Genomic DNA, 13,551 nt, shown 5'->3' with positions numbered 1-13,551 from the left:
ATCACATCAGTTTTAGGGCATTACCGTTACGCCTTGATTCTTCTTTTGCTAATAGTAAGAATTCCCATGTATCTAAAAATTCCCCGTTGATCCCTGATCTGCTCCAGAATTAACCCGTCATCTGGTTTTGATTCCTCCGCTGCAGGATGCCCCGAGGGAAGCTTTGGCCCGAGCTGCGAGTCCAGCTGTCAGTGCCAGAACGGAGCTGCCTGCGACCACGTGAGCGGAGCCTGTACTTGCGCGGCGGGCTGGACAGGAACCTTTTGTGGAAGAGGTACTGCTGCTCCCTCTGGTCCCTTTCGGGTTTATGCAGATGGGTTGGGTGTTTTTTTTTTTTTTCCCAAGATCACCGGGGAGCTGGTTTTACAATTTACAGCACCTGATCTAAATAAACCATTGAACCTAATTGGAAAACGATACCGAAATGTGCACTTCCATCCTAACTCAGCAAAGCATTTTGCCGTGTGCCTAGCGTTGGGCACATGTTTCAATGTGGTTAAAATTAGATGCGTGGTGAAGACCCCTGCTATATCACATCTTTATGAAGACTCTTTGTAAGCAGAGTCTTACTATTGTAACACTGAGCAGAAAGATGCTTGTCCTGCATTACATTTGCTTGTTCCTAGCGCATCTCTGAAACGTTTTAGAGGGAAAACATAGATCTCTGCGTCTTCCCAAAGGAACTCTTTAAGAACAGATATACTTTTAACTTTAATAAATCCAACAGATCATTTTCTATTACCTGGTCATTTGGTAAAGTGTTGGAAAGGTTGGACTGGATTCCTCAGGTACGTTATTGTGAGTCAGTCTGGGACGTTGTCTAAGGAGGGTTGCTGTCATGCTGCATCGCTGCACAGTTCATAAAAAATACAGTCTTGAATACAACAGAAGCAGCACATAGTCAGACATCATGAAAGTTATTTAAGTGTAAATGATTGAAGATTCTACAAATGATGATCATTAAACCAAAGTAACAATTATTTTGCATAGAAAGCAGCTTTATCAGCACGTTTCTGAAGGTAGCGTTCCAGCTACGATAGAGGGAAGCGGCAGCACTCGCAGGCAGCTGCTGCCCTCTGATGGGAAGGGAGATGCTCCACAGCCTTAACTGGTAACGTAGCAAAGCACCCTGCTGACTGGAGTTCAGATAGTGCTTCTTGTTTCCCTCTCGTTCTTACCAGGAATTATTATACAAAGTAAATAGTCCTGTCAAGGTTCGGCTGCAAAGCGTGCCTCATAATTTGTGGTGTCTCCACTATGTTCCTTTTTTAAAATGATTTAGTTGAACTCTGTTTTTGTTAAGTCTATCCTATTTTTTAATTATTATTTTTTACTGGAAAAGGAATACAGTTATCTCTGTTGTGCTGTAAATCTGTTCATTCCAGCAGCAATCAAAATGGGAACAAAAGGGATAAATATCCTTCGCCAAAGTAGGTGTGAGGAATATGGAGAAGCCTGGGTGACATCTATTGGGAAAAAAAAAAGCAAGTCTCAGCTTCCAAATCAGTCATGTTGGACATTTTTATCTTTTTAAATTCCTGAAAGAAGATTGTGGAGGGGAGAGTCGAATTTAGCGCTTGCCATTTGTAAGACCCTGTTTTCTACATGTTTTCTCTCAAGCAGGCAGGGTGTTTGCTCTGAGCTGACCTGTGTTACCTTTGCACATAGAAAGTTGCAGCCAGAATGGTTTGGCAGCTTCCAAAAGATGAAGAGGGAGGAAAACGTGTGGGTGGTTTGCCCTTGGTAGAACCTTCTTGGCACCTTTTCTCGGAGGAGCTGTAGCACTTCTGTTTTTAGTGACTCGGGGACTGGCAGGGTTTCCTTCTGGCAGGGATGTGCTTTTTGCCGTCCTTTTGGCAATCCACCCACGTTGGCCAAGCTCTGCGCCTTGCAGACAAGAACGTAGAGATTGAGACCCGGCGCGGCTGAGTTGCCTTGGACTTCTCACATACTGCCGATGCTTCATCCCAGGGCTGGGAAGGACTTTTCCATCATCACAGAAATGTTGAAACTGAAACTTTTGCAGCCTTCTAAGTTCAGAGTCCTAGGAGAAGATAGTACCTTACAAAATCTAATATTGATTAATATTAATAATTAATATTAATACCACCCCTGCATAATGAGCGCGTTTGAGCCTACAGTTGTTGCTTCTGGTATTTTGCATTGTGGCAGCATGGGATCCAGATTCAAGCTGAAATTGCAGAATTCCCAAAATTTGCCTTTGGGCATTTTTGGGATTGGTTTTCTTTTTTCAGAAAGTACTGCTGTTCCTTTTCGTTAATTTGCTACCTTCAGTATGAAGTAGGGCTTCATAGATTTACATGCCAGTCCCTGTTGCAAAACATCACTTCAGTAGCCATTTCCAAGCTCTTTACTGGCCACAAATTTCTATAATCTCTTCTTATTATTTATTAGTGGTGTTAATGTAATCTTAGGCCTGGCTGATTCTCATCATGGGGCTTTTATAGTATCTCTTTATGGTGAAGTTGACCAGGCTTATCCAGCTTACTCTGTCTCTGTGGATGTGCACTAGCAGCTGTAGAAAGCTCTTGGAGGATTTATGGCACTATGGTCAAGCGAGCTTGTATTTGTCATTTCGAGCATTTGTGTTACCAGCAAACGTGCTGCAGTGTCTTAGCCAGTAACCAGTGTTCATCCCTTGGCAAGGCAGCCAGCCTAAGGGAAGAGCACCGTCGTGCTTGAGCGTGCCATGGTGTTTGAGGCAGAGGCGATGCTTCAGTCATATTTCAATTTTAACTGAATCAAGGCAAACCTTGCAATTTGCCAGAATCAAGTATTTTGGACGTATGACCCAAGACCTTGTATGTGATCCAGTGTTCTCTGAAAAGAGTATGAAGAGTGAGGACAGCGTGGTGGCTCAGAAGATATTGGCAATATTCAGTGCAGATTGGTATATACCTACATATATCGCCTGTCAGTAATACAGATAACAACTAAAGCCACGTCATCATCCACCAGCATGGGACAGTTTCAAGCTAACCAGCAGCAGGAGATACTGTTGCTCCAGGTTGCCATTTAGTGAGACCTTGCTGTGAATTATTCGGGAGTTGACTGAACTTCTGTGCCCTTCAGCCACAGGATGCTGCCAAGAGACCTCGCACTCTTCAAAGTACTTTTGTCTGTCCATCAGCGTCTCAGTTCTGCTCTGCTCTGAGTCAGCTTCAATCAGCTGTTCTTCATCTCCAACTGGTATCATTCAGACATACTGCTGCCTCTCCAGTAGTGGTATGATCACATATAATAATAACGGGTAAGAATAAAGCTATCGAGCCACTTTCTGAAAGAAAATTAGACATTTCTGAAGGTGGTACATGCCTGCTCCATCTTTCACCTCTTCTCAGTCCATTGGAAAAATGAACCTTGTGAATCTTGTAACCCTTTCAAAAAAGCTGCAAAAGGAGCATAACTGTTTCAGTTGCGAAGTAGCTAGCATTTGCAAATAAGCCTGGAAACAAAATAATCTACTAAGAAATGTTTGCAGGCCATCTGAACAACCTAGGAAAGGCTTCCTTTGCATTTTCTTGAAAGCAGCAAGCGATACAACTAGAACACTTGAAGAAACACTGTACGGTTCTTCACAAGGTCTAGCATTACCAAAGGAAAATGAATCATTTTTGGTGGTTCCTCGAGAGTGATGCCACTAGCAATGCCTCTAGATGTCTTTCCTATCTGAGAGGAGAATGTTACATGCCTGGGGAGAAGGTACCTGAGGCACATGTGGGGTTCTGGCTGTTCCTGAACTGAAGCAGCAATTAATGCCTCTGCGTTCCTGGACTGTGCAAAGGCAGTAAAAATAGTAAAAGGTGGCTTTTTAAGTCCTTTCTCTATCCTGTTAAAGCATAGATAATGTAAGTAGTATTTTCTCCAGAAAAGATGCCTACTGTCATCACCCACTGCTGCAGGGCTTTGTTTTAATGCACTTACAGATAAAACAGGCAAGGAAAAAAAAAAACCAACTATCACCCCAAAACCAATCTTTCTTGTAATAAAGCTAAATATATCAATGCTTTCTTCAAATAAATGCTAACATCTGACATGCAGGAAGCATGGGCCATGGGCTCCTGATGTCAGGCAGCCCACGTGTCCAGCCAGCAAACCCAAGAGGAACCAAGGCGTGCCTGCGTTCGCCCTCCGTGCTCGCAGCTCTGTTACAAGCGAGCCGGGTCACCCTGCACCGGGGCTGCTCTGCTCCCGCTTGGGAAGGCAATTGTTATAATTGGTTTAATTCTGTGAAGTGCTGAGCGTCTGCTGTTCCCACTTTGAAGGTTGTGATTGTCTTCACTGCAACATAATTTTGTTTAATTTCGTTCCCCGCTGCTCTGGTATGCGTTGTATGACCCAAGGCACGTGTCCCAGTTACGGGATCAGGCCAACAGAAGAATTATCCAGACCGAATATCCCAAAATGCCACACGGAATCTTGGATTTTTTTCTACAGTGTGTTTATTAATTGACGCATTAATAACAGCAACATATAGCCCTTGTGAAGTGCAGCACTCAAAGTTTGCATTTGAACTGCTGTCTAAATCAGCACTACTGCAGGACAGACTGAGTTGCCTTCTCTTTGGGATTTCGGCAGTTAATCATTATCATAAGATAGTTCTTATGATACTAGCGATCTTGGATTTTTTTCTACAGTGTGTTTATTAATTGACGCATTAATAACAGCAACATATAGCCCTTGTGAAGTGCAGCACTCAAAGTTTGCATTTGAACTGCTGTCTAAATCAGCACTACTGCAGGACAGACTGAGTTGCCTTCTCTTTGGGATTTCGGCAGTTAATCATTATCATAAGATAGTTCTTATGATACTAGCGATAGTTCTGTTTTAATATGATAAAAGGGAAAAATAAATACTGTGCATGTCTAGGAAGAGCTGACAATGCTGCGTAGTCCCTGCATAAAGAAAAACTTTGTCAGGCTTTGAAGTCACGTAGGGTTAAGTAGGAGAAGTCCTTTCTTGTATGCTGTGCCATACACCCTACTGAAGCATAATAAATAAGGACATAAAGATTGAAACCACATGCTGATGTCTCTTCCTTACAACTTGATAACAGCTCTCTCCCTGGTACGAACTGAACAGAGGTGGACGGATGTGTTAGGTTGTGTAACGGTATGAGGCACTTTTCTGTTTTTCTGAGACAGCGCATACTCGGAAGGTGGTGTAAGTGTGGAAATCTTTCCTATGCCAAAGAAGAAGCTGCAGTCTGGACGGGATGAAGGGAAGAGCAACCAGTAGACTGGGATAGAGAGCCTGGGCTTGAAGAAGAGACAGGGCAAGAAAAGGGACAGAAGAGTCCAACAGTGGAAGATGCGTATGGATAATGGTGTTATTCTGACCTGGTAGAGAGCTGTGAAATTAGTGTGGAGGGTCGCTGGGTAGCGTATGTGATGATAATTGGGAAGCCAGTCATTCTGATTTTGTGGTAGAAGTGTGAGGATAGGGTTTTAAATGTAAGTTTATATTGAACAAGGAGGACAAAGAGCTAAGTTTTATTGAATAACTGCTCATTTAATGAGCACCGTCGCTCCTGAGGCTGAGTGATTTGGGGATTCTGTGGAATGGCATACAACTGTGTATCTACAGATTGATTATCATTTAGTATAACATAATTATACATGTCCTTATATAATCTAAACATACATATATATGCAGACAAAGAGGTTAAATTAAGGCTACATGGACAACATAATTCCTAATTTTTTTTTAACTCTGCATAGCAGCCTCAATGTTCTCGTAATGCAGCATTTTGGGTATGATGTGCCCCACTGACAGGCACCGATGGCTTATTTTCACTGCTGTCAGCACTGATACAGATGTAAATCGAATCCATGGGCCTGCTCTTCGTTACGTGTCCTAGATGCAGGTACTGAGCTCCTTAAGCTACCTGGAGTTGTCTTGCTACATTTAATTCATCTTGCTTTTCTCTACTGGTTCTCTTTGCCAGGATTTCATTTCAGCACTGAACTGCAACGCTGTGACTTGACTTCACTGTTAAAAAGTCTTTAGAAAGGTGTCAGGAGAGTAAATGGGAGTGTAAGTTTGCATTTCAAAAGACAGGGAGATAATCAGGAATGGCCCCATAGTTTTGCATTATGTTGAATTATTTCCCTTTTTTTCCTCTGGCCATTACAGAAGCACAAGTACTGGCTTGTGTGAATCCAGATCCATTGTCTCTCCTGTTTTATGGCTTTTTGATACGTGTTTTTTCTATGCAGAAATCTGTTGCTTGTGTAAAATGGGTCACGTTTGTCCGAGATGCGTGTAGCAGAATTGTGCAGGCTTAACCCTTGAAGCAGCGTTGGCTCTTCAGCATAGTCACAGAGTGACGTGTGCCAAAGCATCCATGAAAAGATGAGCAGCGCCCCGTGTTTTCAGATCTCTGAGATAGAGTTTATACAAAAAAAGAAAACGGGAACTTGGCTAAAAAAGGATGTTTTGCATTTTCAGCTTGTCCAGATGGATTCTTTGGGCTTGACTGCCACCAGGTGTGCAAGTGCAAGAATGCTGCCGGCTGCGACCACGTCCTGGGAAGGTGCCACTGCCTCCCCGGCTGGCTGGGAGAGACCTGCGAGCAGCGTACGTACAGGCTGCACTCACTGTCCCTCTTCACAGGCTCTTTCAGTGCTAACACGGGTTCCTCTGGGAATGTAGGATGACCTACCAGGGTACAATTTTAGATAGGTCACATTCCTTTCCAAAGATGCCAAAAAAGGGAACGATTTTTGGTAAATAATCATCTTTTTTTTTTTTTTTTTTAAACTGCTGTTGGCACTTGTGTCATGGTTTAAATCCCAGCTGGCAACTAAGCAGCCCACAGCCGCTCACTCGCTCCCCCCACGGCAGGATGGGGTTAAACTACAGCTTGTCAAACATAAGCATCAGTTTTTAAATAGCAGAGCTGACTCCTACCATATGATGAATCTCTGCTTTTTATTTTTGTGCAACATTAAGAGATGAAATGCTGTATCTCTGTTTCTGGTGTATCTCATCTAATTATCAATTATGAAGTGACAGGTTACAAATGCGCAAAGTGGAAAAATCAGAACTGGGACTATTTTGTTATTTGAGCATGACAAAATAGGTTTTTTAAGTAATTCTTTGAAAAGTTGTTTTTTTCTTTTTTTTAAAAAAAGTCAACTTCCTAGATTTTCGCAAGTATGGATTATCCCACAATCTTTACGCTAATGAGGTTTTTTTGTATGTTTGTGTGTATGCATATATAAAATTGGCTCTTCTGGGAAATTGTTTACTAAATTTCATGGGAAATTAAATTACTGTCTTTAGCTACATAGCATTACATATGGAGATCACTGAGCCTATTTGCAAAATTTAGCAAATATGGGGTTTTTTTAAAAGATATTCAGGTTTTAGCCTCTCAACTTCCTAGTTTCACTTTAGGATGATGTCATGGTCTACATTTCCTTTTGAAAATACGACTGCTGTCTGCAGGACTGTGTTGTAGAGCTGGGGTCCAAAGAGCTCCACAAGGAGCCAACTTTCATGTTAGTGAACATTTTAGTAAGATTCTTTAATCCATAGGTTGCAGATTTCTGCAATAAAAAATTGGTTTAATTTAGAAAATAGAGAGAAATTATACTTGTACTGAAACAATTCTATTCTTCAGCCATACACTGTGTTATAATCAGCCCTATTTGAGGGCTGCGCTTGCTCTTTGTAGTATTTTTCCCTCATTTGCCCCACCACACAACACAGCCTGTCTTCTGAAAGGGCTTCTCCTGCAAAATCCCCTGCTCTTTTGATTTACAGGAGGGTCAATGCTGGTGAATCTTTCCATTTTTGAGATATTTCTGCGAACATCCCACCATTGCAGTCCTTTTTGCCTCCTCGTGGCCCCCCATAGGAACGCTTGGCTTTCCGTCTCCCACTGCTTGAAGATGGTGGTGGTGGTAATACTCTGTAGGTGTAGGTTAATGAGCTGACCATGAAATAAATGCAAAGCCAGAGCCATATAGCCGTACCGCAGAGCAGAAAAGGTGCTGCTGAACAGGTATGATGTTTGCTTCTTGGTCACAGCCTACTTTTACTGCCCTTCAGCGGAGCCATGGCGTAGCAATGTGTCACCTTGGCCCTTCCCTGCTCCTTAGACTGCATCAGGGATGGGAAGCTTTGTTCCTATGTATTTCATTAAATTCAATTAAGAAATGCAGCTCTTCATCAACGGCCTTCTGTATCCCCCTCTACTCGCATGAGAAAAAAACCTATTTATTCACTTGGGCCGCAGCCATTAGAGCTTTATGCCGGGTTGATTTACTCCTCGTGCTGGTGAAGATGCCAAAGCCTCTGAGGTCTCCTTTGCCTGTAAGTAAAAGAGCAAGGTCAGTTAACGGTGCAAAGGGTAACCTCCTTTTCTCTTGGCTAAATGATGAAACTTCATTTTGATTTTAAGACTGGACCTCGGCCACGCCGCTCCAAAGCTGCTCAGAGCAAGGCAACCATGGGTTGGAGACACTGGCTCACCACTCCCCATCCTTGTCGGGTGTTTAATATTCCCCTTGCCTGGTTCCTGGGACTCGCCAGCTCTAGCAGCTGGAAGGACAGCACTCGTGTTCAACTAATCAGATTGCAGGCAATGTGCTGGAGGATATTGAGGACTAATTTTGACATCATGGGATTTGAATTGATCTTAAGCCGTCCATGCAGTGCATTTTATATGCTGCTATCTAATTATGGGCGATATGGACAGTAATGCCTTTTGTTGAAGTTTTCCATTACAAGACTGTGTTTTTCAATTGCTTGAAAATGAATTATATTAATCTGGGATGAAATCTGCCAGATAAGCTCTGCTTCAGCTAAAGGTTGTGTTTGATGATTTTTTTATTTTGGGGTGGTTTTTTTGAGTGTCTCCCTAAGATATTTTAGGTTTCCAAGAAAGAGGTTTAGGAAGGGTGTATGGCCTATGTTTAAAATAAATTAAACTGTTTCGTTGAGTGTCACGATGCCTCGGCGATATAGAAGTGAGGACTTGACATTTGGCATCTTTTTGTGCCAGAGATGTAACCTTCCTTTCTGTATACAAACTCGTCCAAATTTTGCAGTTTCCAAAAACAAACAGGCAAAGAAACAAACAAACAAAAAAAAAAACACCAAAAAAAAAAATCTCATGTTGTGTATGGACTGTAGAAGCTGAAAACAATTCTGCATCTGCGTTTTGCCCTGATTCTATTAGTACTAAAAACGCCTCTTTCTGGAGCTGTTGGGGCTCAGCAGGATCTTCACAGAAGCAGTTCTTTGTGGTAAAAAGAGACCACACTGGTTTGCAAAATAAATGAGTTCGGAACGATCGGCTCTGCCAGAGTCTCTGCTCAGGGACGCTGATGTGAGCACTTGACTTTGCAAATTCCCTCTTCTTTTGAAGCTGAAACTTCATTTTGGGGAGAATAGTCCATAGGAGCTGCATGAAATCAAAGCTTCTGGGCACCCTATTGAGCCTTAGTGCCCATCGTTTCCCTGTGCTCCCCAACGCTTTTGATGGCTGTTGACTTCTAGTCTGAATGTTTTGGTCTCCAGTTTCATGTGTTCCTGACTCTGCGTGCAAAAAACGATTTTAAATACTGCAAATGAATAATCTCTCCTCTTACAGAGGAAAGGCACGGGGAGGAAAATTTTGAAGCAGGAAGATATCTAATAATTTAAACCTTTCTATTGCTTCTTTCCTTTGCACTCCATCATGAAGAAAGGAGAAAAGTCCCATGGTTATTTGTGCATTCAGTTGTGGAACTTCATAAAATAGCTTCAATATATCATTTGTTATCTTATGCTTCAGAAAAGTACTTTGATAATCAGGATTGTCCTACAGAGAAGCTAAAAAAAGTTTGTATCCACCCAACAGAATAATAAAAATTTTCTTCTCCAAAAATTTCTTTCTTACCAGAATTTTCACTGGAGAACTCTTTTGTCTTCGCAGTAAGCCTAACAAGAACTTTGCACGCATACTTCAAAAACCTCACACGAACCACTAGTAACCAGTCAGGGGACCTTGTTATGAGCTGGTTTTTCCTTTGGCTTGGTTATGATATAGTTCTGGTCTGTATTGTGGAAATATTTAGTTCTGCTCCCAAAACTGAGCCAGAGCTCTGTAGGATGGGCTGAATCTTTAACTTGGCAACCAAGCCTCATTTGCAGAACAAACTTTTGACTGTGATGGGACTGAGCTCCTGCACTTTCTTGTGGTTTCAGTGTGGATGGGGTCCAAGCGATGACAAAAATGAATACTGTTGAAAAGTCCTGGGAGAAATGGTGTCTGTGAGAACCGCGTCGGGAAGCTGGAAGCCCTCAGATGGGAAGAAGAGGGCTGAGAATGGGTCAGATACTGTCAATCAAGTTCACCCCTGAGGTCGAGATGGTTTCACTCCTCCCTTCGGTCCCCAGGGATGTGTCCTCCCACAGCACTGCGTCTTGTTCTGCACACTGACACCCTCAAAGACATGGAGGTTTTGGTGAAAATCATCATTTGGGTCTGATCCTGGGAGATGTCAGATTCGGCGAGTGCAGGATGCTTTTCTGGATCAGGGATCAGAGCCTTTTTTGCCTCTCCGATGCACGCCAGCAGCGCTGCAGGGATGAGAGGCTCTGGTGGCTTCGTACAAGTGAAGGAGAGCCTCTGTGAGGCAAGCCCAGAAACCGTGCAAGGAGGCTATCCAACTTCATCAACTGGTTTTGTATTTTTTGGGTGATACCTGAAGAAAACAGGGTAGCAGTAGTGTCTGTTTTCCACCATTTAAAGCTATCCAAATTTCCAGTGCAATGGAGACTACAGGAATTTTATCGCTGCCGTTTTTCATAAGCAGCAGCACTCAAAACGGAGCTGCAGCAAGCGTAGGTTTGCGAGATGGCTGCGTTAAGTTTTCACCTGGGAGCCAGCTGCTTAACCGAATGCGTTGAAAATATCACCCCTCTCTGACCAAAGAATGAGACTCTGGGTGAGCGAAGGCATGCGGCTGTGAAAAATGAACACTGAAAACAATGAAGTTGTCAGTTCTCTTACCAGGATGCAAATAAATACCCGGGCTGTCAAGCTGGCGGTTCTGCTGGACCATTAGTTTAGCACAAAGACATTCCGCAGGGCAGGGGATGACGGCTGATCCATCACCCGAGCGATCCTGCCCTTCGATAAAAACCTCTTCAGAACGTGCTATGATACATATTTTTAAGCCACGTAATTTAGCGTCAGGCGTGGTTAATATATGGCCTGAGGTGCCCTTATGACGTGGAAAGTGTGTCGTCGGAAGCCAGTTTCAAACTGATTTCCCTGGCGCTGGGTCATGTCTCAGGTTTGCTCTGTGCAATGCCTCCTTTGATGCTTCCTGATGGGGTTTTATGGTCTTCTCTCGTTGCAGCCTGCCAGGGGGACAGCTACGGGCCAGGCTGCAGCCACACTTGTCACTGTCACAACGGAGCGCTCTGTCATCACGTAACCGGGACCTGCCTCTGTAGTCCGGGGTGGAAAGGAGCCACCTGCCAAGAAGGTACAGTTGAAATTCAAACCCCTGCTGGAGGATTATAGGAGGGAAAAATAAGACTTCTGCTCAGGGGGCTTCGTTGGTATTTTAATTATCACCTCATTGCCCTGTGTTGTCATTGGTTTTGTATCCGTACGATAACACAGCTCGGTCCATTAAATAAATCTGTGATGCTGCGTGGCAGGGGCCAGGGGTAGGAGCTCGGTGCAGAGGGCTGAAAAAGAGTCATAAACTGGAAAGAGAGCTGGTTTTGAAAGCTGTCTGGTTAAGGGAGAAAATGTCCATAAAACTCCCATTTATGACACTGAAACAAAACTGTTTCTTCTCTATAGCCTGCTTTACCATCCCATGCACCCGACTGATCCTCGTCGTTACCGTACGCTGTTCCAGACATAGGCTAAATCCAGAACACGTGAAAGGCATTGGGATTTCCAGCCTTGGCAATTAGACCAGTACGTGTGACTCAAACACAAGCCCAACTCCAAGGAGCCTTAGGAAAAGAGGCTGGCAAAGAAAGGCTGCACTGAGCCTTACATTTCACCTCCTAATCCTCTGCACCTAAGCCGCTAGAAAAAGTCTGTCCATCCCCGTTGCAGAAGGCTCCTTTTTCTGTGCCTCCCCCGCAAGGTACCTGGCTCTGTAAGCAGTGCCACGGAGCTGGGGATGCTGCTGTGGATGCTCCCGGGTGAGCTGGGGTTTGGAGTTGGCACCTCCACAGAAGCAGCGGCTGCCCTTCAGCATACCGAGAGGACGACGGTTAGGGAAAGGGGATGAAAGCTGGCAGGGGTAGAGGAATATATAGATTAAGTGGGTCCCCCTTTAAAACCTAATTTGAAGAGCTCTTTCCATGAAGGAATACAAAGTCAGGAAGGCACCAAACCGTTCTTGCTGACATGTACAACACGACCTAAAATTTTCTGGTGTGTATGAAGATCTCAAATACAAAACCAAAGTTAAAAAAGCTGTTGTCAAGTATAAAGGCATTGTCAAACATACCCTTTTTCTTTAATGATATGTTTGGGGGTTTCTTTTCTCTTTGAAAGTAAGGAGGTAGAATAAGTGCGTGAGGCTGGGTGAGCCATCCTCTGGTGACTGTGCTTTTGCAGAGTGAGAACTTGCTCCTGTTAACATCTTAAAAAGGTGCCACTCTGGCACATGACAGAGGTATGTATTTTTTGGTGCCAAAAAAAATAGGTTCTATTTATAGGATCTGGTTGTGATGGGAATTAATAAACTTGCTTAATTAAAATTAGGTAAACTGTGAAATGTCATCAGCCAGCTCTGGGTAGCAAGATCAATTAGAAAAGGAGCTCCGATTTTAAGAGGACTATACAAAGAAATTTTGAAAACGGGGAAATCTGTAACTCCTTGGCATTGACAAAGCTGGTAGGAACCAAGAGATGGTTTTCCTTTGAGGTCATTTGGTGGGTCATAGCTTCATCACCTATTTTGTTCCCAGACGAGTTTTACACTGGTCTGTATAATTCCTTATCAGTTGTGGCCCTGTTTTCACTCGGTTGTTCTCCCACAGCATCTCCACAATCACCAGGGCGAGAGGGGGTGTAAGCTGGGAAAGGTTGTGTTTAACCTGTGTCCTCCTCTTGCTCCTTAATGGAAGGCTTTTGTCCTACCTCCTCTTTGCAGCCTGTCCTCCTGGATGGTATGGTGCAAACTGTCTACAGCGCTGCGTCTGCCACGGCCAGGCGATGTGTGACCGTGTGACGGGCGAGTGCCGCTGTCCCCAGGGTTGGACGGGGATAGCGTGTGAGCTGGGTGAGTCTCATCACGTCCTCCATCACACCGGCACCTCGTTTCAGTCACTCTGCGAGGAAATTCAGCTCTGGTGAGATCTGGTTTGAGACACCCCAGAAAAAAGAGAGAGAGGAGGGGCAGAGGGCTGGAGAGGTTGAAGAAGTTGGGGTTGTTTAGTCAGAGGTGAGAAGACTGAGGGGAGATACGGTATTGGCACTTGAACGTACCATGGTGCTAGAAACTTGCTGGACAAAGGAGAGGAGTAAGCTATTCTCTGTCTCTTGGGGACAGGAAA

At 43.8% G+C, this 13,551-nt stretch overlaps 1 protein-coding gene across 1 annotated transcript in view; it reads left to right on the top strand.

Moving 5' to 3' along the window:
* The window catches only part of MEGF6 (multiple EGF-like-domains 6), a gene marked incomplete at both ends in the record, with an annotated part of 43,148 nt that extends 29,871 nt beyond the window's left edge, over positions 1–13,277 (top strand). The window contains 4 exon segments of the mRNA XM_009581010.1: positions 146–274; positions 6,472–6,600; positions 11,382–11,510; positions 13,149–13,277. Of these exon segments, the coding sequence (XP_009579305.1) occupies positions 146–274; positions 6,472–6,600; positions 11,382–11,510; positions 13,149–13,277 (516 nt within the window).
* Positions 13,278–13,551: the final 274 nt, after the last annotated feature.

The sequence above is a fragment of the Fulmarus glacialis genome, unplaced genomic scaffold, assembly GCF_000690835.1.
Source record: "Fulmarus glacialis isolate BGI_N327 unplaced genomic scaffold, ASM69083v1 scaffold8017, whole genome shotgun sequence".
NCBI classification, from domain to species: Eukaryota; Metazoa; Chordata; class Aves; order Procellariiformes; family Procellariidae; genus Fulmarus; species Fulmarus glacialis.
Note: the sequence above shows the minus strand (reverse complement) of the source record. Positions and strands in the feature narration are given on the sequence as shown.